The following is a 27,438-nucleotide window of genomic DNA, read 5'->3' as shown; positions in this document are numbered from 1 at the left end:
GAGGGGATGGGGACCTGTGGACCTGACCCATCTCCGAGATGCCGAAGCACTTATGGCTGCCCCAGGGCTGGTGATACCTGCTTGGTCTGTGGCTTTGAGCCTGTGACAGTAGAGCAGGAGATTGGTGTCCCTCCTGCATCTCAGAACCCCTAGGGTTAATAAACTGGTCCAGTAGGAAGGAGGGTCAGGACTCCTTTTCCGGAGGAGCCAGACTGTACTGGCACCTTCGTGCTCTGCTGATCCTGCCAAGCCGTGGTGATTCCTCCCCTTCGTCTTGACAAGCCTTCAGCTGGAGAGGAGGAGGAGGAGGAGGGGGGAGGCAAGGAGGGAGTTGACTGGCATGATCCATCACCACAATAACAAACATTTCTAGAAGCCGGAGAAAAATCAACCACCAACCAAACAACACAGGTCCTGGTGTGCCCAGAGAAGCTGCAGCCGTGCACAAGTCCAGCTCACTGGAGTGGTGCTCAGGTGGGATGCTTGAGGGGTGTGAGGACACAGTGGAGGAGCTGTGAGGAGGCACTGAGCACTCCAAGGAGTGGTGTGACCCGTCTGTCAAGCAGGGGCTCAGCTCCCTCTCCTGCTCCCCAGGTCGGGATTTCGCCAGCTGCAGCCCTTGAGCCTCTGAGTGCTGGGAGGACAATCACAGTGTGGCTGCAAACCTGAGAGTGCGGCGTGGGTTTCTGTGCTGGTGTAACTGAGTTTGTGGTGGTCCAGCCGGAGCTGAAGCATCCTGATGTCTCGGCAGCATGATAGCCGGGCTCATAGCGATTAACATCCCCAAACTGTTTGCTGGGCAAGCCCTGGACCCTGCCTGGGTCTGGGGGGGAGGGACAGAGAGTCCAGCGCTCGGTGACCCTATCATGCATCACTTCTGGAGCAGAGACCTTCCTGCAGGTCTTTTGAGACATCATTTCATGTTGTTTAAAGCAGAAACCACAGAAGTAACCCCATAGTGGGCAATAGCATCTCCTCATGGGGACCCAGCCGTGCTGCTGGTGCTGTGCAGTTTGCCTGGCTGGCAAGGATGGAGTGGGGCAGGATGACACCCCAGCAGCTCCTGGGGCTGGTTGCTCCCTGCTTTCGTGCCTGTGATGAGCAGAGCCCTGTGGCGGATAGGAACCAGTCTGACATAAAGCAGGACTTACTGTACTTTCATCTTCCCTCATGGGAAGTTCTCTATGGTTCGCCTCATCAAGATGGTCATCTTGGGGATTAGGATTTGAGCTTAGAAATTGCAACACGGTGACCTTTTTCTGCCAGAATTATCTTTGAGTCTCCTTTGATCTTGGCTCAGGGGTGCTCAGGTCCTGCTGTAGAGCAGAGGTCAGTCTTTAGGGTCTTGAAGCTGGAGAGGAGAAGATGAGGGTCGATCTTTGGGATCTTGAAGGTTAAGGAGAAGGTGCCTTCTGAGCTGATGCCAACCTTTGGTGGCCTCAGCAGCTCTGTCTTGCTTCATACCCATGACCTGCCTGCCTGCATGAGTCCAATCAGCCCTTGGGCTTTGCCTGCTGGCAACAGGGAGCTGATGGAGGGGACCACCACCCCGAGTCCTTCTGCGGTGCTGGCTTTGGGCAGCAGCTCCCGGGGCTGCTGACAGCTGCTGGCTCCTTTCAGTGTGCCGGGAGGCCTGCAGGGAGCCCAGGAAGGACACGTATATGAAGCATGGCAAAAATGCACAGTTAGATGGGCTGGATTGGGCAAAACCGGGCAGCAGCTGCAAATCCATAGCTTGGCGTCTCCATGATGCCAAGTGGTTCCCAAAGGCTGGTTGGGAGCTGAGCACTCAAACCCCATGGGCTTTTGCTGGCAACCAGGCATCCGAATCCCACCGGTGGCTCTGCAGATGACACCAGTACTCAAAATGGTACAGAGCAGTAGCTGATGGTGGCAAAAATTAAGTTATAATCCAGCCAGATCATTAAAGGGCCAAGGTCTTAATTTTTTTAGCCTGGGCACCCTAGGTACCGTCATGGGTGGCATCCTCTGGAGAGATGGAGGAGGGAGAGGTTGGATCATGCAGGGGAGGACCCGGACCTGGGGCTGGTGTTTCATGGTACAGGACTGGGCGCAAGTTGGAATCTCTCCAGCATCGGGCTCTGCAGGTCGGTGTCTGACCCCCCTCTTCTTTTTTCCAGCTTCCCATTACTACAAGTACAAGCAGCAGTTCATTTTCCCAGGTAAATCTCTTTGAAAGTCTTCCGTAACGCAGGGTGCTGAGATATCCCTTAGGGCGGTGGGTGCATGGCCGGCTCTCCTAACCACTGGATTTGTGCAACCCCTGGGTTGTGCCAGTGTGGGATTTCTTCCCCAAACCAGTCTGTCGTTGCAGAACTGTGCACTACTAAGATGCTGCAGGGCTGGGTGGCCCCAAGTTATATCCAGCTGTAGCTAAGGGTGTAACTAAATTGGACCTAGGGATGAAGGGTGGTTTTTGGTGGGAGTTAGTTCCCCTGGGTGCCCCCAGCACTGGAAAGGGTCCCAGCCCGCTCTCACTCCTCTGTCTTCTCCCCAGATGTGGTGCCCGAGACGCCGACCCGAGCCCCGCAGGTGATCCTTCACCCCGTCAACTCCAACCCCATGTGAGTGCCTCCCCCTCCTCCCAGCTAGCTTCACCTTACCCTCCCCAAGCAGCGCATCCTCCGCACCCCACCTCCTCCTGGCACCCATGGGTGCTCCCCTGGCCTTGCAGGACAAGTGTGGGGCTCAGGGATGCCTCTGGGGCAGGCTGGAGTGGATGGTCGTGGTGAGCCCTGATGCTCCTGCTGCCCTAACGCAGCTGACGGCTCTGGCTCGTGTCTCAGGGAGGAGAGTGGTTGAAAGGAGAGGACAGGGGATTGATTTATAATGCAATGCACCTGCTCAGTGCTTTGCCATCAGAAAAAAAAATGACTTTCAGTCCGAGAAGCCAAAGCCCAAGAGATTAATCTTTTACTAAATTATGAGCAGAGAACCAGGGTCTTTTAGATAGTTTTAATAAAGGTAGTTCTTGCAGTCCCACCTGTAATATTTTCAAGTCCAATAAACTTTGCACTGAAATGACTTTTGAAATGCAGTATCTAATTGGCATTAGGACCAGCTCTCCTCAGCAGGTCGAGTCCAAGCTGCTGTGCTGATCCCAGCACACATCGAGGTCCTCATGCCGGTGCTGCCCTGGCAGCGATGTTATATTTCAAAGTTGCTTGCTGATCCTTTTTATAAATGCCATTTTTGAAGGATTTTACAAGCCAGGAGTTTAACAGATAGGGTCTCGCTCCAGGCTGTGGTTTGTGTGTGGCTCACCCACGCTCTTCAAACTGCATTGGCAACTGCTGGGGGGTCCGGTGGATCTCACCTCTGGGGAGGCAATGGGAGGGATGGGGACAGAGCTGCTGTCCCCACCGGTGACTGGCGGCCAGGAAATTAATGGCAAAGTGGTGAAGTCAAAAAGTCGAAGCCTGGTGTGGTGTGTATTTTTTTTTTTTTTTTTTTTTTTTTTAAACTTCCTTCCCTGCCTAAAGCAAGGTATCAGGCACAGGGCTGGCAGGCTTTTGTGGGAGAACAGCTTTCGATACACAGAATCTGTGATTCTCCTCTTGCTCACCCCATTGAAAATAACCTGCAGGAGCCACTGAGGGTGCCACAGGCTTGGCTGGATTAAACATCAGACTGTGCTTCAGATAGTCGGGAGACAGGTATTCGTGCCTGGGTTAAAGATCAGGCAGGAGATGACTGCTCCTCCTGCAAACCACCCATGCATCGTGATGGGTGGCAGGACCCGTCTGCATCTACCTGGGCTTTCTGCGCTGCTTAAAATATCAGCGTTGGCTCCTTTCATATATGCACCAGTGTCTCCCCTGGGATTTATAGCTCTTTAGTGGCAATTGAATGGGATAGGATGCATAGGACCACTGTGTCCAAGTGGCTTGGGGGGTGTTATGCCTCTCCTGTGATTCTTGCTGGCTCTGGGAGGGGATGCTGTTATTTTTATTATTGATAATAATAATCTATAATATATAGTACGCTCAAAACCACCTGATCTACAGCTGACCTTCCCCACAGAATAGCTCAAATTCCCTGTTAACTGTTGGGTGCAGCAAGACCCTGGTTGTGGACCTGATGGTGGGAGGTCCTGTGGTAGTGGAGAAGAAAAAGAGGAGCTCCTGGCCAGGGAGCTGGGAAACTAGGCAAATTTGGGTGTTCTTACTGCAGGGAGGGTCTTTGAAACCTCCGCTTCTCAAAATTAATTGAAACGCCCATTTTCTTCTTTTCTGGCTGCTAATCAGTCACGCTTGTTGCTTTGGCTGGTGTTTGTTGGAGGGTAATTCTGATCTTAGAAACCCCTAGAAATGCCATAAGTGCATGCCTTGGTGCTGCCTTGATGTGGTCAAAAGCTGTGAGGGTGTAAATCTGTCCCTTACGCCGGGTTAGCTGGGGGTGATGCCTCCCAGGTCACATGGCGATGGTACGTTCTCTGCATCATGAGCTTTGAGCAACAGGATGGAGACCTGGTCATGTGCAAATCACCAAATCCATCCTGGAACTTCACCTATCCAACATTAATTAATGCAACAATTAATATTGCTTCTCCCCTGTATCCTCCTGCTCCTGTGTGAGCCCCCAGGGCCATCCCCAGGGATGGAGGCAGCCAGGGCGTTGGTGGGAAGGGATTGCTCTCCCAAATTATCAGTGAGCCTGGTACTTCTCCTCCCTGATCTCTTTAGTCCTGGTGCAGAGCGATGCTGTGGGAAGCAGGACTCGATGCCTGCCTGTGCTCCCCACCTAACTGTGTTTTTACCCGGCAGTAATTCAGTAATTCTTTTAACAGCCTGGAAGGAAACCCATTGCTTCAAATTGAAGTGGAGCCCACCTCGGAGGTGAGATGGCTGGGCTTGCTCCTGTGCTTAACGGGCTTTTATTTTATGCATATCTTGGGGCACATTTCACAGGAACCACATAAGCTTAGCATCTGTGCAGTGAAATTACTGATAATTGAATTAATGGCCAGTCCTGATCCTGCCCAGGCATCCGTGTCCCTACCCCATGAAGAGGGACCCTCATGGGCTTCATGTTTACCCTCAAGTTTATAGTTCTATGAGCTTTTCTGAGATGCATTAAAAATGTGGTGGAGGGGAAGGGCTGAAGGGTGAGGACAGGGATGCAGCTTTTCATGGGCACTGTAAATCCTGCAGAAAGCCAATATGGAGCAGCAAGGGAAGAGTCAGAGCCATCACGGGGGGCTGGGTGTGGAGACCTGGGGGTGCCAGGGTGGGAGCAGTCGGTATTAGAGCACAGCTTGGCTAGGGTAGGATGAAACGCTGCTTTCAGGCAAATGAATTAAATGCTGTGGTGTGCCACACGCTTATGTTTAACCCTGGGCTCAGTGAACGTCTCCCTGAAAAAATCTGGGTTTCTGCTGGCTTTGCATAACCTGCAACTGCCCGGTTGCCTTTGGAACCCAGTTTCTCCAAGTCTGAGCAAGCAGTACATGGCTTAGTGGGGTTTTGTCCACATTATCTTGCTTGGCTGCGGTTCCCCCCCCGCTGTTTTATTGTGCTCACCATCCTTGGCTCCCCCCACAGAATGAGGAAGGCCCCGAGGAAGCACAGGAGTCCGAGGATGACTTCGAAGAGATGAACCTCTCACTCCTCTCTGCACGCAACTTCCCCCGCAAGGCCAGCCAGACCAGCATCTTCCTCCAGGAGTGGGACATCCCTTTCGAGCAACTGGAGATCGGCGAGCTCATCGGCAAGGGCCGCTTTGGGCAGGTCTTTCATGGGCGCTGGCATGGGGAGGTGGCCATCCGCCTCATCGACATCGAGCGGGACAATGAGGACCAGCTGAAAGCCTTCAAGAGGGAGGTGATGGCGTACCGGCAGACCCGGCACGAGAATGTGGTGCTCTTCATGGGAGCCTGCATGAGCCCTCCCCACCTTGCCATCATCACCAGGTAAACCCGGACATTGTGTGCTCAGCTGGAATAATTTTTTCTTTCCGAAACACCTTCCTGCAGTCAAACGTTATCGGGAGGTGAGGCTGGCCATGTCTCCCTGCCCTAGCAAAGGGATGGTCTCCATCTGCTGTGTTTTACGCTGCAAAGTAGATAGCAAACCCATCTAAGTGGGTCCATTTATCTCCTGTAGAAGTAAGTATGAGACAGGTATGGTTTAACCAGAGATAAGAATGAGTTGTTTTAACCAGGAGGGATGTAACCTGGTGGGATTGGCAATTTCTGTCCTGGAGTTAGGGGGTTTATTTTGCATGGTGCCCTGGTCGGGTGGGTGGTGGGGTCTGGATCCTGCTTGAGCACTGCCACAGCGTGGAAAAGCCTCTAATTGCATAAAGCAGCTGGTCACATGAACACCAGGTTTTGTGAACAACTGGGTGCTGTGAAAACAGGTGTCTGAAGGCTCAGCAGGGTGAAGGTGTTAGGTCCAATGGCCTGTGAAACAGCCAGAAGGGCAGCAGAGGTGGGAAAATGGGGTGCGTGCATGAAGGCTGGTATTCCACAGGTCTGGAGCCCATCCACGGCATCTCCTCTCTCCTGAGGAGGTGGGAGACCTTGCAAGATAAGTCACGGTCTCCTGGAGTATTTCCTTCCTTTCCCAAAGCTATTGTCTCTATTACACCCCAAACTGGGTACGGGACTAATAGGAGTGAGTTTGGGATGGAGCCAGGGAAGGGAGGTTGGGGGCTTGGAGAGCTGCGTGCTGGGCAGCTGGTGATGCTTGGGGACATCACAGCAGGGATGAGACTGCTGGAGGAGGTTTACTGCAGCTGATTGGAGAGCAACTTGGGATTTGGAGTCTTCCAAACAATCTCAAACATCTCCAGAGCTGCCTTGGTCTCAAGGAATTCCCATGTACCTGCTGTCACCCACGTGCCTGGTGGGAAACGCAGCACCGAGCACCTGTGCTGAGGCAGCACTGAGCATCCCAGCGTACTCCTTGCATGGGTGGGCAATCACAAAATCCCTGCTGGGCTCAAGGCAGGAAGGCTGCAGCTGCTCCCAGAGCAGCTGTTGTCATGTGAAAAACATTTATTTCTGAGTATTCAGTTATTTCCCTCACCTCTAGACCATGTATTCAGCCACGGGGCTTGATGTGGTGCTGCTTTGCATCCCACCATGGGTTACCTTCTCTCAGAGAAGTTTCCCCAAGAGGTTGAATTTCCAGCCTCTTCCTGGCAATGTTTCAAAAAGCCTGTGCTGAAATGGCAATGCTTCCAACAGCCATTAGCGATGAAATATTGCATCATCCTTTCCTAATGTCCCTTTGAAAGCAGCACCTCCTGGTTCCAACTGGGACAGTTCTGCGGGTGCTGGGGTGGGAACTTTGCTCTGCTCCCCTTCTTGCTTAACAGCAAAGGATTTTAACCCAAATTTGTGACTTCTTATGCCATGACATCCCTGCTCTGGTAGGTTCATGGATTGCATTTGGCTCGGGAGATGCATCCTCCAGAGACAGGGTGACACCAACCAAAGACTGGCTCTTCCCAGCTGGGGACTGGAAAAAATATGCTTTTTATTTTAAACCAAAAAATAGTCATTTGGGAAAATTCAGCAGCTTTGCATATCTTCATCTATTAGCTAGCTTCAGGCCAAAAGCTTTTTGAAAAGCATGAAAACACATGTATAGATCGATGCGTCAGAGACCTCATCCATGTGTTACACCATGTTGCTGGCTCTACCCAGAGGAAGATGTAGCTTCTCTGTCCCGCTCTTTTCCGCGATCCCTTTGCAGCCTCTATTTGCTCTCTTTTAAAATGATATTCAATATCAAATCCTGGGCAATATATTAATTTTTTTTTTAGCTACAAAGTGTTTTCTATTCTAATACCTCTTTATATAAAACCATAAAGGTGCCGTTTTTGACAGTTTGACAAAATAAATATGTGCGGTGCAGCAGCTTGATGCATTAATGTGAGGTCTGTGAAGCGTGCTGCTCAGCTTGCTTTTCTACCCATCTGTACTCAGTCCTTTTTTTAAGGTCAAAGTACAGCTTTCTTGGCTGCCCTAAATATAACCTGTGCTTGAAATGTCTCCAAGCATTGCTTTGCTCTTTGCCTACAACTGGCAACCTGCTTTTGTCTGTATTCTTCGAAGTTTGAATCAACATCATGCTATTTTTTTAACTGCAACTGGAAACCTGTTTGATTTTCTCCTGCTGGGATTTCTGGGATGTGATCAGCTCGTGTCCGGTGCTGGTGCTGGGCTGGCCATGAGGATAAAGGAAAGCCGAGGGGGGTGTCAGATGGGGACTCAGCTCAGTCTCAAGGTATTTTTGGGAAGCCCAGACTACATGAGTGAACATGCCTCAGCCCAGAGGTGATTTCCAGACACAATTTATTCCCCTTTGAGGCTGTCTGTGGGGCTCTGTTCTGCTGGTGCTTCCGCAGGAGGCACCTCTGGGGCAATCAGGGCAAAGCATCCCTGGCATTTCCTGGAGCGACAGCGCAGGGATGCTCCCTTGCCCTCCTGCCTGCCATCCTTGTCTGGTTCATCCTTGGTTGAACATTTCTGGGGGCTTCTTGGGACATCTCTGACCATCTCCTGTGGGTAAAAGCCTTCTTGCCATGTGGAGGTCTCCATCCCATGCCTGTTTCCTTATCTGGCCCTGCTTTCTTGGGATAGGCAGGTCCTTCCTAAGGGATATAACAGCTCTGGGGACTCTTCTGCCATGGCACAGATGGGAGCTCCTGCTCAGATGTTGTAGGGAATGAGTCTGGGAAGAGGACGATGTGGTGTGTGCTGGACTGGGAATGGTCAAGGATAGTGGAAATGGTGCAGGATGTGGCACTAAGGGAGGAGGGAGACTGGTGACCCCACACAGGCGAGAGCATTGCTCTTCAAACAGGATTTTTCTGAAGGGACTCAACTTCTCCCCGTGGGTTTACAGGAGTAACCTTAAACCAAACTCTGCTTGGAGTGAGAGAAAATCAGTCCCAGCTGTCTGGTGGGGTAATTACAGATAAAAATCCAGGATGTCCAGATTTCCTTGCCCAATCCTCCCAGCGTGCATCCCTGGGGCTGAATCGGCTGTGTGCAAAGAGGCCCCTTTTCTTCTGGGTGCCCAGAGGTGGTCTCTTGAGGACATTTTTCCCACCAAGAAGTGAGCAATTTCTTGTAGCTGTTAAAGAAATCTCCATTTTCCTGCCAGCATGCTGGAAGCAGCTGCCCGTCCCTGGAAGGGGCTTTACCATGCCATGCTGCCCAGTGCTGCCGGAGAGGGGTTATTTATAGATGGGTTTATTTTTACTTTTTCACATCCCTATGTTTTACTTCCTGCTCACTTATGATATTCAAGGATCATCTCATTAGCAGAAAGAAATCTCCCCCTCCAAACACCACAGCCAGAAGCTGGGAGGTGTGACCAAGGCAGCAGCTTGCTGGCAGCGTCATCTTTTGGGGTAACGCTCTGATTTTCTCGGCCTTAACCGTCGGTCTGGCTGGATAACTGGTACTGCTTAATATCTTCGTCAATGACATAGACTGTGGGATCCAGCGCACCCTCAGTACATTTGCAGATGACACCAAGATGAGTGGTGCAGTTGAGATGCCTGAGGGACAGGATGCCATCCAGGGGGACCTGGACAAGCTTGAGATGTGGGCCCATGTGAACCTCGTGAGGTTCAACAGGGCCAAGAGCAAGGTCCTGCGTGTGGGTCGGGGAAGCCTCTGGTATCAGTGCAGGCTGCGGGGTGAAGGGATTCATTCAGAGCAGCCCTGAGGAGAAGGGCTTGGGGGACTGGTGGGTGAAAAGCTGGACGTGACCTGGCAATGTGCACTCGCAGCCCAGAAAGCCAACCATACCCTGGGCTGCATCACCAGCAGCGTGGCCAGCAGGGCGAGGGACGGGGCTCTGCTCCGCTCCGGTGAGACCCCCTCTGCAGCCTTGCGTCCAGCTCTGGGGCCCAGCGTAAGGACAAGGAGATGATCAAGGGCTGGAGCACCTCTCCTGTGAGGGCAGGCTGAGAGCTGGGGTTGTCTCTGGCAGACCTTATAGTGGCCTTTCAATACTTAAAGGGGGCTGATAAGAAAAATGGGGACAGACTTTTTGGGAGGGCCTGTAGTGATAGGAAAAGGGGTGATAGTTTTAAACTAAGAGAGGGTAGATTCAAACTAGATGTAAGGAAGAAATGTTTTATGAGGAGGCTGGTGAAACACTGGAAGAAGTTGGCTAGAGAGGTGGTAGGTGCCCCATCCCTGGAAACATTCAAGGTCAGGTTGGCCGGGGCTCTGAGCAACCTGATTGAGTTGAGGATGTCCCTGCCCATGGCAGGGGGGTTGGACTAGTTGATCTTCAATGTCTCCTTCCATCCCAAACCATTCTATGAGTCTATGATTCTTTAGTTGTCTTTTAATGTGACCGTCTGGGTTGGAAAGGAAAGGAAGAAATTCAGCATCTTTTGGCAATGGGAGGCGGTGACTCCAAAGAGCGCTTCCATCAGAGCCACTAATAGATTTTCTCTTGGGTAATGAGCGGTGGGGACAGTTAGCATTCATCTTAATTAGTCTTGAGCAAGAGCGAATGTGAGCCTTGGTGCTTTGAGCGCTGCATAATGGATAGCATGAAACGGCATCAAAGTCCTCGGCCCAGTGGAAATGAAAGGACTGAAAAAATACCATGTTTGCTGCATACATGCAAATGACAAGTTGTTTTGCCAGGGTTGAATGAGACAAAGCCAGGCCTGGGTAAGCTCCCGTCAGCTCCTTGGGGCTCCTGGTCCCAGCCCCTGTTGGTGGCAGCACGGGGAGTGGAGGTAAAGCCTCAGCCACCCAGGAGGTCCTTCAAAGGACAAAGTCTAACAGTTTTCTAATGCTATTAAAATGGCTCGAGCCACCCACAAAGGTAATGGATTGCAGAAACTACCAGGTTTTTGGATTCTGGGTGTTCCTTCTGGGAAAAGAAAAAAGGGGGGAGGGGGGATTTTCATTTGTATTGATCCTTCCCAAGTCCCCTGGGTCTGATCGAATCTGTAATGAAAGTGGGGGCATCAGCTGGTGCAGCTTTGTGGGGGGGCACTGATGGCTCTTGTTGGATGGGAATGTTGTTTGCAAGAAGGGAGCAAGGTTAGTAGGTCTGAAAGGCAGGAGAGAGGAGGTTTGAGCTGGAGCTTGCCTGTGCTTTGAGCTCCTGCTGACTTTCATGGGGGATTTGGTGCAGCTTTTCTAAGAAGATTACTTGGTTTTTAGTTAAAAGCTTATGCGTGGCACTGGCAGCCTGTGCAAAGACCCTGGGATTTGCATCCTGAGATGCTTCTACCTGGGTTTTGGCCCCTTTCTTGTCACGGTGTGATGCCAGAACGACTCCAGATTTACAGGGTGCAACTGGGGAGCCAACTCAATGGCTGCTGGCAGTCTTAGCCAGGGCTGCGTGGCTGTGATTTATGTCCCTGCCGTGATGCACTGGGAAGAACAGGGAGAACATTGAAGAACATTAGGAATTAAGCTTGACCATGGCAGGACTATATAAAGAGAATTGATTTGTTGAAGGTGCCTTTCAGCAGAGGAACTTGGAGTATTTCTGCCGGAGAGGGAGCATCTCCCAAAAGCTTCCCTGGTGCTGGTGTTGAGCTGGGGGGGAGCTGAGTGCCGAGCATGAACATAAACCCAGATCTTCTTCTTATGTGACATACCAAAGATGAAAAGAGAGTTTTCTCTTTTTTCCTCCATGGCAAAGCAAACTGGCTTTCATAACAGGGAATGCATTGCCTGCCACAAATTAATAGGGAAGGTGTGAGAGCGAGGGATGGGAAGAATATCTGAGATGCTACGCCTGTGTTGTACAGGATAACTTTCTTGCATTGCATGGGCTAAATGTTGGGGTTTATTTTGATTTTATAGTTTATTTCTACGCTGTTTTTTTGGCAATGTCTAATGCTGGGCTCCACTGCCAGGAGGAACAAGCCTGGCTCCTCACAGGGGATCCTTTCCCATCCCCGGACCCTGTTCCCTGTGGCTGCAGGGGAGCTCTGGGCAAAGCTCAGCTTTAAATGCCCAGCTCTTCCGAGGCTCACCCTGTGCCAAACCTCATGACATTTACAGTGTCCTGGCTCAGCTGTGAAGGATTTGGGGCTTGTAAATCTTAATGCTCAAGGAGCAAGGGGTTGAATGGATATTTAACATGATTTGAAGGATGGGGCTAAAGGGGAAGGGTGTAAGGCATTGCACTTAAGACAAAACAGATAGGGGCTGCTTCATTTTGGCCCCTGTGGGTGCTCTGTGGGGCCAGCTGGTGTGTGCTGCTTGCAGCCTGCTGTCCCCTCCAGGGAGCCATGGTGGCTCTTTGGGCTTTAATGAACAACAAGTTGGCTTTTTCTCCTCGCTACAACCCAACGATCCTCAACTCAAAACATTCTATCAGCCTTCTTTCCTGGCCTGGAAAGTTAAGTAGGAGCTCGAAATCCTGCTCAATGGGAGGGAAACTGAGGCACGGAGCTGCCACATTGTTTTCCTCCACGCCAGGCTGGAGCCACACATCCTGGAGCTGCGTGTTTCCAAGCTGCCTTTCAGGTCTGGCCCTTCTCTAATGGGTGTATTTTGGGAGCAGAAGCCATCAGGTCCTGCCTCCTCTAACCCATGTATGAGCACCTGCTTCGGGAGCCAGAGCATCACCTCCTGCCCTGCCTCTTAGTTGTTTTCCCTTTTACTTTCTGCTGCGTTCCCCCTTCCCTAGCAGTTAAATAATGGAGCTTGTAGATCATATAATAAGTAGGTATTGACTTCATGCCACAGGCTGGTTCAGAATTGATTGACCTGTGGGAATACACTCCTTCGCAATCAATAACAGGCCATCAGGCTGGATAAATCTTGATAACGACTGACAACAGGAAAGTCAATATGTGTATTAATATATACATTAAACGAGCATATATCTTCCGCCTGGAGACAGCATTGCTTTTGGCACCTTGTGAAGTGGGATGGGTTGGGGAGGAGAACGAAATATCTTGAGCAAAGAGGATGGCAGGGATAGGGAAAGGCAGCAGCCTGATCCTCCGTGAGGGTGTTTGATGTCGAAATCAGAGCTGGCTGCTTTGGTGCTGGCTGAGCTTGTCTCGCCCATTGTAGCATCAAATCCCCGCCAGCGGCTGTTCGTCAGCGCCGCCTTAACGTGTTCTGCTGGCTGGGGGATGCTTGAGGGGAAAGTTCTCCTTTGTATTTGAAAAGTGTTTCAAAATGCCATGGAAATATTTCTATTTTGGCCGTGACTTCTTGGGGAAAGTACTTAACGCAGCGGGACTCGGCGCTAAGGCACTTTACTAGAAAGGAGGGGATTTAAGTGAGTGTTTAAGGGAAAGCCTGTCATTAAGTGCCCTGCTGGGAGACGGTCCCACCAAGTCTTTCTGTTCATGCCAGCTCTTCCCTTTGCTATTGATGACATCTCAGCATGATTCTTTTTTTTTTTTTTTTTTTTTTTGAGTGTCCTCAGTGCCAAGGATCCACTTTGGGGCTGAGCAGGGCTGTTTGCTGGGGCACCTCCATGCTGGCATCCTCCTGCCTAGCCAAAGAGGAGGCTGTCCAGGGAAACAGATCCCTCCTATGACAGCATTATTAATTTTTTATTAATCATACTAATAATTATTATTGCTATTCCAAAGTGGAATGGAGTTCTAGTGAGACAGCAGTCTCGATCGAAAGACTTGCTTCTTCCCTCTCTTCAAAAGCAGGATTTTTTTTTTAAATTTCTTTTTCTTCCTGAAGTACAAAATAGCAGGAGGGTCATGGCACAGAGAATATATTAGGCTCCTTCCAAGGCAAGGATAGGTCAAAGCACCTTTGCACATCCCCGTGTACCCAGCCAGCCCTTTCCGAGCTGATTACCAGCGCACCCTTTCAAAAGGCAGCAAGTGCCACCCGAAGCATCAAGTATTTTCGGATGACTTGTTTGCAGCCAGGGCTTTAGATAAGCCCCTGGGGCCTGTGGCTGCTTTGCATTCACCTCTCTCTTAGCTCTTTTCCCTGCAGCTGTAGAATAGCTCGTCTCCTCTGACACTATCTCCTCCAAATAAAAATGCATGGAGTTTGCTTTTTCTAAATAACTTGTTTTTTTCCGAAGCGACGATGGAGTTGGAGCTACTTTTCGGGGAGGCTGATCTCCCTCCTCCTACTCCAGCCCTTGTGGTTTGGCTGCGCTGGCTGTAGTTATCTCGCATGCCAGCTGCTGGGAGGAAAATTTTGCTGCCTAAGTAATATCCATCAAAGGACGGTGCTTCCATCAGGCGGAGATAGAGAGCGCGGGATGAGGGGACCATCGTCTCTTCAGGGCTTTTCGATTTCCCCATCTCATTTTGCTCTGCAGAGGCTCCTCCAGGCAAAGTGGGAGCTGGGTCGCTGCAGGTTCCCGGCTGGCAACCTGGGCTTTGCTGTGGCCAAAACCATTGCTTGTGGCAGGTAATGAATTCCCTGCTGGGGTTGCTTTGGGAGACTCGTGTGAGGGTTCAACTTGGAGGTGCAGTTTGATGGGATAAGTATTTGCACCCCTGAGCGATGCACTTGGCAGGGCCAGGCTCTGATGGATGCTGATGCTCAGCACCAGGTCTGCAGCCTTCTGGTCCAGCCTTTATTTCGTGGCACTGCACTGCCGTGAAGCTTTCGGCTGCTGCTTTCCTTCCTGGTCATGGTCCAACAAGGATGGGTGGTGTTTCTTGGGGCCCGGGGAGGAAGGAAACCACATCTTGCTTTTGTTGAAAGCGATGGGAGCAGAGGGGAAGGGAAAGAGGAGGGAAATGAAAGTTGTAGTTCTGGGCTGAAATGCTTCCAACTAAATCTCTGTGTGCTGGGTGCATGTGGCTCAGAGAAGAGCTGCTTCGCTTTACCTGGAAGTTTTGGCAGTGGTGAATCCCAGTGAAACCAGTTCTGAGCATCCCTCTGCGTGGTTGGAGGGACCTGGGGTTGCTCCATAGCTGGCCCATGAACCAGCCAAGCCTTCCCTCTTCCTCTTATGTATATATATATCTATAGGTGTGGGGTTCAACACATGCCAGCCTTCTCCTTAGGCTGAGACCTAACAAACTCATTGCAGCTCTTGTCGGTGTGACCCCCGCTTGTCTTGGCTGGCTGTCCCCACAGTCCTTGGGGTGGCATTTAGATGCAGAGGGCTTGGGGAACTCAAGCTGGATGATGCCACAGCTCTGCTTCACTCTTGCTGGCGTAGTGGGGAAAGCGTGCATCAAGGCTGCGATATTTCTTATTGATTTTGAGGAAAACAAAGCCTAGGGATAAAAATTAACCCAAATCTCTCCCTTTGCTGCTCTTCAGCCTTGTTTCATTTTCCATTTTGTGAAACGCATTTGTGGCTGTCTAGTTTCAAGCGCACAATTGCCAGACGTCAGTAACAGAGAAAAACAAGCCAATATATGGAAACAGCTTGAAAACTTCCCGAATAACTCAGGCACGTGCAGGCACATGCAGTACTCATCCCTCTCTTCTCTGCTGCAGCTAGTCTTACTCAAATGAAATCAAATAGGTCCCAGCTCAGCAGCTCTGGTTGCTGTGGCTGTATCTTTCTTAATATTCCCCAAAGATTTCTTTTTCTGTGAAATACTAAAAACCAGTAAACTGATGGCGAGTGTGGAAACATCTGAGCAGCTCCTCCTTTGCTCTGTTTTTCCTCAAGCACAGATGTAACCTGCTAGCTGAGGTATTTTTATATTAAAGTACTTATTAATTCCCATTCTCTCTCCTTCTGTGTCTCCCCTGGGTGTATAGTGTCGACTATCACCATGGTATCTGAGCTGGTTCCCCATAAATCAATATACTAGCAAGTAATGAGCTTCCTGGGTCTGGCATTTATCACTTTGGGGTGTTCAAATGATCCTATTTAATTTAATGGGCATTTATGTGGATGGTTGGGCAGAGGGAAGAAAAGCACAAAACACTGGTAACGGCGTCGCGACCTGCGTACAACCGCCGTACCGTCAGCACTGGATTTATTCCTGCTCCTGAGCGGGAGCCAGACGGAGGTCTTCAACCCTATAGAGGTGATGGCCATCAATATTATGGGGGTGGAAAAACCCCAGCGGGTGGGGGATGGAAAAACCCCAGTGGGTGGGGGATGGATGAGGCTGTTTTCACATCAAATGGCAAAAATATCAAGAGGCAGTGCTCCAGCTCTTCCTCACTCATCCCTTCCAAATTGTTCCTCTGCAAGTTGCTTTGGCTTTGCTCCCATTGCTGATGTCTTCAGCCCACTTTGGTGAAATGCAGAGTGTTTATAAAGCAATTTGGGATTTGGCTTGCTTGGCTGAACACTTCAAAACCTCATTTTGAATAGAGAGTTACATCTGCAGCGGGCTGGGGCTGGGACCGTCCTAGTGCTGGGGAAGGCTGTGAGGTTGCGCTGTGGGTTGAGGTGCGCTCCGGGATGCTAGGGACCCTGGGAAGGAGCTTTGCATCTCCCCGAGCTGCCCGACCAGGCTGTCCCTTGGCTCTGGATGGGGTTTGGTCACCGCACGGTACCGGGCCACGTGTCACCAACCTGCCTGCTCTGCCGACAGGTGGGATGGAGAGGTTTAGGAGGAGAAGACAAGTATTTATTTATGAATGCGTACTCCAGTGGTGAATAAGCTGGGATGCATCTGAAGATGCAAATTGTCTGCCTTTGTTTCTGGTGTCAAGCGTAGGCGGTCTCTGGCCTTGTGATCCGCAGCATCGCTCGCTCGAAGCTGGATGGGTACCTCAATGCTGTGGTTCAGCGGAGGCCTCTTGAAGTGGAAAGGCAGAAGATGATGTGCGTGCCCTGGGAGCCGTGCTTTGTGCCTGCCGCTCCTGCCCGAATGGGGAACGATTGACGGCAGATGAGGAACGAGAAGAAGTGAAATTGTTGAGCTCTGCCATGAAAAGGTTCTGCAGGTGGTGGCTGAATAGGCTCAGGTGCTGCATAATAGGTATCAACCAGGCTTTATCTCTGCATTGGCAGCTCCTTATCCAGCAAGAAAACTCTAACAAATGCCAGTGCAACGGTCGCTTGTTGAATTAATTCAGAGGAGTTATTCATTGAGGGGAGGAGAGAGGCACCTGGGCTGCCTTGCCAGCTCTCCCAGGGTCTGAGGAGCGGTGGTGGCATGTCCCATGCCCACGGGACCTTGCCATGTGCTGGAGTCACCACCGCAGGGCCGAGCGGTGGCTGCTCTCCTTGTGCCAATGCTTGCGCTGGGTGCATTCATTGCCTCTTTTAATGTGGTCCCTCTGTAAATGAAGTGGAGAGATGGGAATCTCATCAGAAAAGGGCTGCGCGCTCTGCTCCTGGGGTTATCTCAGCAGTTCAGATAGGCAGAAATTTGAGGATTTTTCTCTAAACAACCTTTTTTTCCAGGAAAACAGCTGATCTTAACTCACTTTAGGGCTGAAATCAAACCCTGTTCCAGCACTAATCTATTCATTGCATTTGCAGTCTTGATTCCTGACTAGTGCAGACCACAAGTGTCTTTGTGTAATGGTTTTCTCAGGGGGAGAACAAGCATTTTCTGGGGAATGGGGAGGGATGGGGGAACTCCTCCCTGTGCAGGCAGGTCAGGCATGGGAGGTGGTGGAAAGCCTGTTGCATTGTAGAGCTTAAAGCTTTACAGGTTTAGTTAGCAAATTAGTGCAAGAAAACTTCATACTGTAAAGGTGGTGGAAAGAGAATTCATGTCTGTCCTTATTTTGCACACTTTAATTCCAGTTGCAGAAACCCAAAGGTTTTCTTTATCGCTTATTTCCAAGTAGGATTTTGAGTGCTTGGATCTTAATCTTCAGTCAAATTCATATTTGACTGCAGCCAAACTGTTGCAGAAGATAGGAAGCGGCTGGTTTAGTGAGAAGAAGTTCTCATTTGTAATTGCGGGTGCCTGGGGTTTGCAGTCCAGCTGATGTGCTCAGGGATGTGCTGAGACACCTGAGCAAGGAAAACCATTACTGAGGAGGCAGCTGCATGGGTACAAAGATGCCCTAAAATCCCTACCACAGCTCCCTTGCATTCAGCCAGGTTATTTCCATCACAACCCCTGACAAAGTACTTTGAAGGGTGCTGTTGTCTTTCCAAAACCTGTGAGATATGGGACTGGTCCTGTTCCAGCTTTGCTGCTTGACCTGAAAATGGTGCGCTCTGCCCATGGAGGGATGTGGAGCTTTTGGTTTAGGAGCAGGAGAGTCCTTTGTACCCCTGAGCTTCTGAAGAAGCAAGCAAGGTTTAATCCCAATGAACACCATCCAGCTTTCCCCAGCTTGCTGGAGGCAAGCCTCTAACATCCCTGCTCTTGGGGACTAACTGCTCGTGGGAACGTTATCTGCATCCCAGTGATGGCTTTGGCCATGCGGCAGTGAGGGGGGGATGGCAGCAGCGCTGTGGTTCGGGGAGGTTGCTGGTGCCATTTTCAATGTCCCCAGGGAAAACATGGCGAAGTCTCCGGGGGGTTTTGCCTCATCGTACTGCCGTGAGCTAGCCTCCGGATAAAAAATAAAAGTGGGGCTTTACCAGAATGATGCATTCCCAATTTATCCAGATTTGCAACCCAGGAGAAGTTGCTGTGGGGTGAGGCTGCTCACCGCTCTGTAGGGCTGTGCTGAACATCGCTGCCCTTGGTGTGCCTCCTCCCCTTGTCCATACCAGGGGTCCAAACCATCCCCTCTCCCCATCTGAACAACGTGGTACCCAGGCAAACCCAGGGTGGCTCAATGTGATGCTCCTCAGCCCTTCAGAATGAGGCACAGCTTGGGCTGGTTGTTTGCATCCAAATGGGGCAAACCTCCTGACCTCCCAGGGAACAAATGCAGAGCCATCTGTGCTGGCATCCCCAGGGCTGGAGATGGGCAAGGGGGAAAGCAGTGGATGGAGCCGAATGAGGATGCAGCGGAGGGAGAGCAGGGGAATTAAAACCTGTAACTTTTTATTTGTTAACTAGAACAGGATCAAATTAATGTCTGCAGTCGCCGAAACCTCTTTAACGAGATGTGTGTCGGGTGCTTTATTTCCCAGGCACAGGTATCCAGTCTCATCTTTCTAAAGTTGCCTGTAATGAGCGTGGGTGGATACAGAAAAGCAAAAAAGCCCTTTTCTGTGGGCGGGAGTCGAGGCAGCATCCACCCACGTACTCCATTATGATATTCAAATGTCAATATATTTTTAATTGGTTTAGACCCTCCCCCCCCCCTTCCAGCTGCCTTTGGTAATTAAGGCTCTGTAAATAGATTTTACTGTAATTGGTACGAGAAGGAAAATTGGAGGACATTGTACAGTGCATTGGGGTTTTGTTGTTTTTTGTTCTTTTTTTCTCCCTGTCTTTCCTCTTTTGACTCATATTACATCTGTGAGTATTGTATCCTTCAAGGGAAGAGGCGGGGAGCCGCGGCCAGTTTTGCACAAAAAGTCTGAAGCAAGAGGGCCAGGTGTTTTGCTCATGGCTGGGATGCGGGAAGAGCCGGGAACTAGCCCATGTTACTGGGAGCAGCGCGAGCTCCACCCCAGTGCCGAACTGGGGAGAGCCCCCAGTTTCCCTGCTGAATCTTCAGCCTGCCTTGAGATGTAGCCAAAGCTCTTGCAGTTATTTATAGTTCCCTGCCACAGCCGCTGCCTTTATAATTTGGGGATGTTTCTTGGCCGGGGTTTATAATCCATGTTTTCATCTTCTCCCTTTTCCTGTTCTTTCAGCCTGTGTAAAGGACGGACTCTCTACTCAGTGGTGAGAGATGCCAAAATCGTCCTGGATGTCAACAAGACAAGGCAGATAGCACAAGAAATTGTGAAGGTACGGTGTGGTGTGGGGGCAGCTTGTCACCAGTGGGGTCCACATCCAGCCCAGAGCTCAGCCAGGCTGCTCCAGGGAGCGGGAGGGAAGAAGCCAAGGAGGCTGGGCAGGATAGCACCTCTTGACTTTAAAATCCAGGTCTCTTAAACCTCCCTCACCCACTTTGAGCTGAACTGGGGTGCCACCAAGGCTTCCCAGAGGCTCCCTGTGCAGTGATGAACTTGGAGCTCGTCCTGGCCACAGCTCCTCTTCCCCCTTTGAAGCGCAGATGTTTAAGTCCAGCTTTGCTGCCATGAGTGAATTGCTGGCTGGGTAGTCCTCTTCTCTTGGAAAAAAAGAAAAAAACAATCTGCTGTTGATTTGAGGTTTTCACATCTCTAGTGCAAGCATCCCTGCAGCCAGGGTGCATGGAGGAGTCAGTGCCGTGGTGCTTGTGGCAGGAGGCTGTGCATGCCACAAGGCAGAGCACACGTGCAGTTTTCAGAGCTAAAAAACCTTTTCCTTTCACAGAGATGACTCAAAGTGCATCTTCGACACTTCAGATGCGACCGTATGAATAGATGCTGAGGAGGATCCTCACGTGGCAGGGTCAAGTGGCTGGGAAGTTGGGTCCTGAGCCATCAAAGCTTCCCATCGAGTGTCTGCAACGGCTTGTTTTCCTAAGTGGTGCTGAGCCGTCTGCTAGAGTAGGGTTGTACTGTGATTCCAAACATATTTAACACTAAATGATACCAAAAAGATTTGGCACGTGTCCTACCATGGGAGCTGCGACAGTGGCCCTGTGTCTGCTCGAGGTCAGCTAGCACCTCTGGTAAACAGCCATAGCAAATCATCTGGGGCTGAGCTTATGTTGAACATATTTCTATTGGAAGGGGAAAAAAAGCCAGTAGTTTTTTTGGCAGATCTTAAACCCCCTTAAATATTCAAATCCATGTTATAAATAAGAACGTGTTCTGCAATATACCCTGAGCGGTGCCATTCCCCTGCCTGCGCTTATGCTGTCTCTTATTAGATTGTCTGGTTTGCATTTACTTACACCCAGATTTAGCAAAGTGCATGCTGTTTTAAAGTAAATTCCTTAAATTCCCCTGAAGCCTCTGGGCTCTGGGCAGGAGCTGACAGTTGAGCACAGGCTTACCCTCTTTGCTGAGCCAGTGTTGCAAGGGGCGTCTTGGAGCAGCAAACTATGGCCTGAATCCGTGCTGAGGGCTTCTCTGCTGATTTCTAGTTTCAATCTGTATTTTCCACTTTTAAAGATGGATTTTTCCCACTGAGCAAACTCTGAGGCATCGCACTGGGTTGCCTCATATGTTTTCCCCTGACTGCCACTGCAGTTATGCTCAGGGTTCTCGTGTCCCAGATGTTCACAGCAGGAGGTAATGGCTGGGTTCAGCCCCTTTCTCCAGGCGGGTTGCATCGCTGCCTATGGGTTGGGGTTTGGAGGACTGGGCTGAGAGACCCCTGTCCCCTGCACGTGCATATAGGGAGAAGTTGGAAACTTCAAAGTGTGGTGGTGCGAGGCATTGCCGGCACTGGGGAAGCGTGGCTGGGTCTGTGAGATGAAAGCAACACGGTGAAGAATGTCACCCATGAGATGCTGAAGCAAATCAGCAGGACTGCACGCAGAGCTCGCTGCAGCCCCCCTGCATCTCCTCTCCTCCCGGCGAGCACGGGGCTGGGTGCTCCTGCTGCAGCCCACCAAAGGGCAGAGGGACTTTGGGGCTGGCCCAGGTCCCTGTAGGAGTTCACAGAGGTGCAAAGGCAAAGCTGTGCAGCATGGGTGCTGAGCCCGGGCTCTCCCTGTGCACCCAAGGGGTTTTAAAACAGCAGCTCCGGCTTGCTGGAGAGGTTCCATCATACCCTGTCGCAGCTGCTGTGCCCCAGACACATGGCCCATCACTGCTGTGCACCAGGAGAAGCAGTTTCTCTGCCTTCCCACCCCTCCATGTCAACCATCAGCAGATATGAAGGACGTTTTGGTGGACTTGGAGGTGGCTGGTGTGGAGAAGTGAAGGAAAACCCCGACATCTTGCTTTGGTTGGGCTGGGGGCTGCATTGCCCGGAGGAGCTGGAGACGGGACCACAGCAGGGGCTTTGGCTCAGCTACCCGGTCGCGGCAGTTGTTTGACTTTATCCTTTGAGTCCCCTTATGCGATAGGAGAGCCGTTAAGATTATTGGATTAGCGGATGCAAGGGCTCTCGTTATGCCGTGATCCTCGGAGGCGAAATTTAATTTATTTAAGAAGCGAAGCCGGCAGAGGGAGCTGGCTTTTCGCACACGCCGGGCAGCCGAGCAAATTAAGGCGTTACTGGGCCAAGAGTGTTTTCTCACAGATCATCCCGGGGGTGAAGGTGGCAGAGCTGGAATTTGCAGTGGGATCTGCGTGATACCCTATGGAGTGAGATGAGGGATTTGGGTTTGCTGAGAATTCCTTGAGAAATACCTCCAGCAAAGGCTTGGCTGCGTGTGAGGATTGCATGGGAGATGCATTCCCATCCATGCTGTGTGCAAAGGGTGCAAAGGCCCTGCTGCCTGCTCTGAGCTCCTGTCAGCCCTGGCCGATGGGAGGGGGCTGCAAAGCATCCCCATGGCACCGGGTCTCATCCTGTCCCATGGATGCTCAGGGCCCTGCACTGCACCTTGCAGGAGGAACAGGCTCGCAGCATTGAAATGCTGTTTCTTGCATAACCCTGGCACTTTATGAAGGTGACAGTGACATTTTAAAGCAGATTTTTAAACCTCATTATTATTTCATGTGCTGGGATCCAGAGACCCCTAATTAATCCCAGTGACTGGAATGGTCCTGGCATGCAGCTGCAGCTGTGGCATCTTAGGACCAGCCGCAGCCCCAAGTACTTTCCTTCCTCCAGCTTCTCTTAGCAGAGGCTCTTCAGGATTTGACCGCTGAGGGGTGCGGGTGAACCACTGTATCTTGCTGGGTTGGGGTGTTTGCTGTCCCCAGCAGCACGTTGTCCCTGGCTGCCCCCAGGCTTTCCGGCTGCTGGAGCAGAGCCCTGCAAGTCTCTGCCACTGGTGAGACCTTTTTCCCCCCATATCCTGCGCATTTGCATTTGAGGATTTGGGGTTTTTTTCAGGTTGCTTTCCCAATTTTTCCCAATTGTTTCTGATTTTGGATTGTGACTCCCATCTCCACGTTGGCTGCAAATTACAAATATATTCATGTTCCACTGCCTGCGTGGTTAATGACGGGACGTGAAAAGATCAGACCTAGGATGGACCCCTGTGGAAATCCAGTTAGTAAATCCCCCCATGCCAGCGATAGACAACTGATATTTGCTCTTAAGCAACAGTTTGCTGGCCCATTTGGCTTTTTTCCTTCAGTAGCTTCCTCTTGAGCAAGTTTCCCTTAGTCTGCTTATGAGAATGAGAAGTGGGACAGCATCGAAAGCCCTGCTGAAGTTGGGATAAATGGCTTTTATTGCCCTCCCCACTCCCGTTATCCCGTTGAGCTGAATGTCCGCTGCATGGAGCTGTCAACAGCCTGTTTGATTTGCCGATGCTAAACAAGCCTGGTGCAGAGGAGTTTGGATTTCCCACCCATGGCCTTTTTTTGCATCATTAGCAATAATTTTAATTAACCACCAAGTAGCTTTACTTAGGGGAAAAGAATTAAGGCAGGACTCCTGCGAGGCGCTGGTTCCCAGGCTAATGGTGTCGGTGTGCACATAGGAGGCACTAATGGCTCAGCCAGGGTGTGTGATGGAGAGCTTTGACTTATTACCCCTCTGCTCCCAGCCCCAAAGTGAACAAAGGCGAAAACATCATCATCATCATCAATTTTTCCGCAGAGGATTTCAGGAGAGTGACTGCCAGTTTGGTTTGCCGCTAATTTTCCTTGCATAACCAATTAATCAGGAAGATGAGTGGGAGCTATCGTGGCAGAGATGCCCACACCATGACCCCCTCGCCCTCCGTGAGCACCACCCATTGCCTGTCCCAAGCCAAGGACACCCCCCGGACACCTGCCCTGTCTGTAGGAACATTGGGGGATGTGCAGCCTCCAGCTGTGGCCCAGCTGGAGCTCAGTGGCATGGATGTACTGTGATGGTACAGGGATGGTCATGGCTGGGCTCTCCCCATCTTGGCAATGGTGGGGCTGCCCCTGCTTGGGTGTTATCCCATCTGTTTGTGTTGCTTTTTCAGTTTTGAGGCATTTTTCTCTCTCTTCCATCCTAGGGAATGGGCTACCTGCACGCCAAGGGGATCCTTCACAAGGACCTCAAGTCAAAAAACGTTTTCTATGACAACGGGAAGGTGGTGATCACAGACTTTGGCCTCTTCAGTATCTCGGGAGTTCTCCAAGCAGGCAGGTAGGACACAGCATGGTGGAAATACTGGCATTCTTCCTCATGCCCTAGAGCTCCCATTTGAGCTGGGAACATGGAGAAGTAGCGCAAAAACCTCCTCTGCAAGTGCCTGTCTGGGTCTGCAGCCTCGGTAGACATGGGGACAAGGTGCCTTTGAGTGTCCTGGGGCTGCCCCTGGGACTTCACCATCTCACCTCCTGGGATTTTGCTTTTGAGGAGGCCTGCTTTGGGAAGAGCAAGATTTGTAGCTCCTGCAGAAACCCCTCTGCCCCACCAGTGGTGCTCCCTTGAAATGCAGCTCCACACTCAACACCATCATTGGGTTTGCGGTGCAAAGCCCCAGAGGGATGGCAAGAGCAGAGCTGTGTTTTCTGCAGCAAGGTGGGTCTGGGCTCAGCACTGAGCGCTGAAAACAAACTGCTCTACTCCTTGGGTGCAGAAGTTGCAGCTTGTTTCAATTTTATTTTGTTTCATTTATTTCTTAAACCTAGTGTTTAATGGCAGAGTTGCTTTTGATTGGTAAGAAGGAGCATGATGCTGCATGCGAGTCTCTAGCAGTTTGGTTCAGAGAGGCAGGACCTGGCCCCAGGCATGGTTTCTTGGACCCAACCTCTTCCCACAGGATGCATCATTTCCATGGCCAAACCACCCTGCAGCTGTGCAGGAGATGCTCCTTGGGCTCTGTTTCACCAGGGCCAGCAAAGCCAGTTTGTTCCTTGGCCTTTCCCTAACACTATCGTTATAATCCCCCAGCATCTGCTTCACCTCCTGCCTCTGGGCTGACAAGCGGTGCAGCCAGAGCGGCAGCCCGGGTCACACGGTGCCATCCCTGGGGCTGTCCCCTGGCCGCTCCAGTGACCTTTCAGGTGCTGCAGACATCTGGCCGTGGTATCTGCACTGAGCCAGGGCATGGAGCAAGACGCAGAGAAAATGAGAGCCAGGCTTGGGACATTTACAGCATTATGACATTTTTGGTCTCTTTGGACTTAGAATCAAGCCCATTTGGTAAATGTTCCTTATTAAATGTTTTTTTGGGGTTTTTTCCCCCGGTGCTTTGGGAGGTTTTCCAGCTGTAGACATGGTAGGGCAAATTGTCTCAGCAGCAGTGGAAAGGAAGGAAAACAAAGATGGGGGGGAAAAGAAAACAGCAGAGGGGAAAAAAGAACAAAGGTTATATTCTCCTTTCTTGCTAAAACTAAAAAAAAAAAAGAGCATTGCTGACTTTTCCCAGTGGGAGAGTGATTTTTCACTGAACCCTTTGTGTTAGAAACAGCACAGGTCGAGCGCGGCATTATCGGCACCAGCAGCTGAGGCAGGTTTCCTCCAGCAGCATGTTACCTGCCTTCTGGTCCTTTCAGTCTCCATCACCCCACATGGTGGGGTTTGTCACTGGAGGGGTTGTTGTGGCAAGTCATCACTTTATGGTGAAGGTGATCAGGAGATCAAGTGCACCTTGGAAATTATATATTTTTTTTGGTCTAGTTCCCATGTGATGAGGTCAAATGGTTAGAGGAAAAGGCAACAGCCACTTCTCCATCCCATGCCTCTCATGGTGAGATGGGGAGCCAGCCTTTCCATTCTGCCTGTATAAATATCATCTGCTTTTAGCACAAACTTGGCCAAAAGCTTAGGAAGCCCAAGAAATCCAGCAGTGCTGCTGCTCTCCCTGCAGTGGAGAAGTGGATTTTGGCTCTGGTGTAGCAGCTGGGCAGGGGGTTTGGGGCTTAGGTCCTGCCAGGATGAAGCTGCAGCTCATTCCAGCAGTAATAAAAGGATTTGGGCAAAAGGGCCAAAGTTTGCCAGGGGCCTTTGCTAGAAGGTCAGAGATGCTCTGGAGATAAAATTGAAAGCCAAGACCCTGCGGAGATGGGGCATCCAATGGGATGGACCAATGCGTGGCCATCTCTGCACAAGATCGGGATGGCACATGGTGGGTAAAGTCCAGGAGATTACTCAGGAGAGGAAGGATGGTCAGAAATGTAAGACTGGACAGAAACGAGCAGTGTTTTGGTAGAAATATGGGGAAATTTCTGTCCCAAGAAGCTTTCAGCGTGGCTGCCCTGGACTACTGGTGGCACACGTCTTCTGCTGGTGAAGGTGGCTTTGAGGATCCACACTCATCAGTCACGATGAATTTTGAAGCAGCAAGTGTCTGCAGGTCTGATTTCCCTTTTCAGGGTGTTTTTTTGCCGGTTCTGGTTTCTCCCAGATAAAGAAGAATAATAAAGAACAGGTTTGGGTCCTCAGAGGCTTGCATGGACAAGCATGTATGGAGAAGGGAGCAAATTTTTGCAGGCTGAGCTAAGGACAGTGATGTTACTTCAGATGTGAATGAGAACTATAAACTGGCCTGTTTTCACTAGGGTTAAAAAAAGAAATGGCTTAAAAATCTTCCTTGTCCTCCTAGACCAGGCTCACCTTCAGTTCATGAAAGCATCCACCACAAGGACTTTGTAGCGTCCATCCATGCTGTGACACGCTTGTGCTGCTGAAAAACAAGACAGATATTGCAACTAAAATACTTTCTGCAGAGACTTCCTAATCCAGTGTCTTATCCTGGTGAAATCAGATTTATTTTTCCTTTATTTAAACGTTGTTGGGCTTGATAGGGCTGCTCTGTAATTAGGAGGAGCATGAGGTGTGTCTTGAGTCATCTGAAGAGCTTTTCTGCCCTTGCTTTTGCCTTGGGGCTGGCTTGTCCTTCAGTGGGTTTAGAAGATGCTTGGCTGGTTGTGCTGCTTTCTGCTAGTGGAATTAGCCAGGTTGGTTATGAAGTCAGGCAAATTTTTGTCATGAAACCATTTTGCTGTAATTGAGCCACGTTTGGGAGTGCATTAAAGCTCAGCCTTCGTTGCTGGAAGCTTGTAAGCCTGTAGCTGCGTGCTTGGGCATACGTGAGCTTTGCAAAGGGCTGAGGCTGGGCTTGTACCACAGCTGTGGAGCCAGATCTGGTCCCTGGAGCATCCCGAGGTGAGCCTGAATGCTGCTCATGGGAGATCACAGCACTGGATGACTTGAGTGAACAAGAATAGAAAGCCCTATGTGCAATCCTGGGTGGTGGAACACATCCGAGTGCTGCCCACTGCATCCCGCTCCCCACTGCCTGCCCAGAGGCAGAGAACATAGACACAGGGAAGGACTAGTGAGCTTCTCCACATCTTTTCTAATTGCTCTGGTGCTTAACGACGGCTTGTAATTAAGAGCTGCACAGGGCTGGAGGATGGTGGCGGGAGCTGGCTGGGGAGCTGAAAGCCTCCCCCCTGTGCCAAAGTGCTCTTGCCTGTGGCTCCTGGGGCCGGAGGGTCCGTGCCTTGCTGGAGCTGCTGATTGCGGTGACAGCTCCAGCGCAGCAGGATGAAGAGGGGCCATGGAGACCCTAGAGGGGGCATGGAGGCTTAATCA

At 50.8% G+C, this 27,438-nt stretch overlaps 1 protein-coding gene across 1 annotated transcript in view; it reads left to right on the top strand.

The window, feature by feature from the left end:
• Nucleotides 1–27,438, top strand: part of KSR2 (kinase suppressor of ras 2) — an 80,688-nt gene that overhangs the window by 48,642 nt on the left and 4,608 nt on the right. The window contains 6 exon segments of the mRNA XM_055796805.1: nucleotides 2,142–2,183; nucleotides 2,519–2,585; nucleotides 4,811–4,859; nucleotides 5,565–5,932; nucleotides 19,611–19,707; nucleotides 23,906–24,039. Coding sequence (XP_055652780.1) covers nucleotides 2,142–2,183; nucleotides 2,519–2,585; nucleotides 4,811–4,859; nucleotides 5,565–5,932; nucleotides 19,611–19,707; nucleotides 23,906–24,039 — 757 coding nt within the window.

The sequence above is a fragment of the Falco peregrinus genome, chromosome 2 (assembly GCF_023634155.1).
Source record: "Falco peregrinus isolate bFalPer1 chromosome 2, bFalPer1.pri, whole genome shotgun sequence".
NCBI classification, from domain to species: Eukaryota; Metazoa; Chordata; class Aves; order Falconiformes; family Falconidae; genus Falco; species Falco peregrinus.
This window is presented reverse-complemented; position numbering and strand designations above follow the sequence as displayed.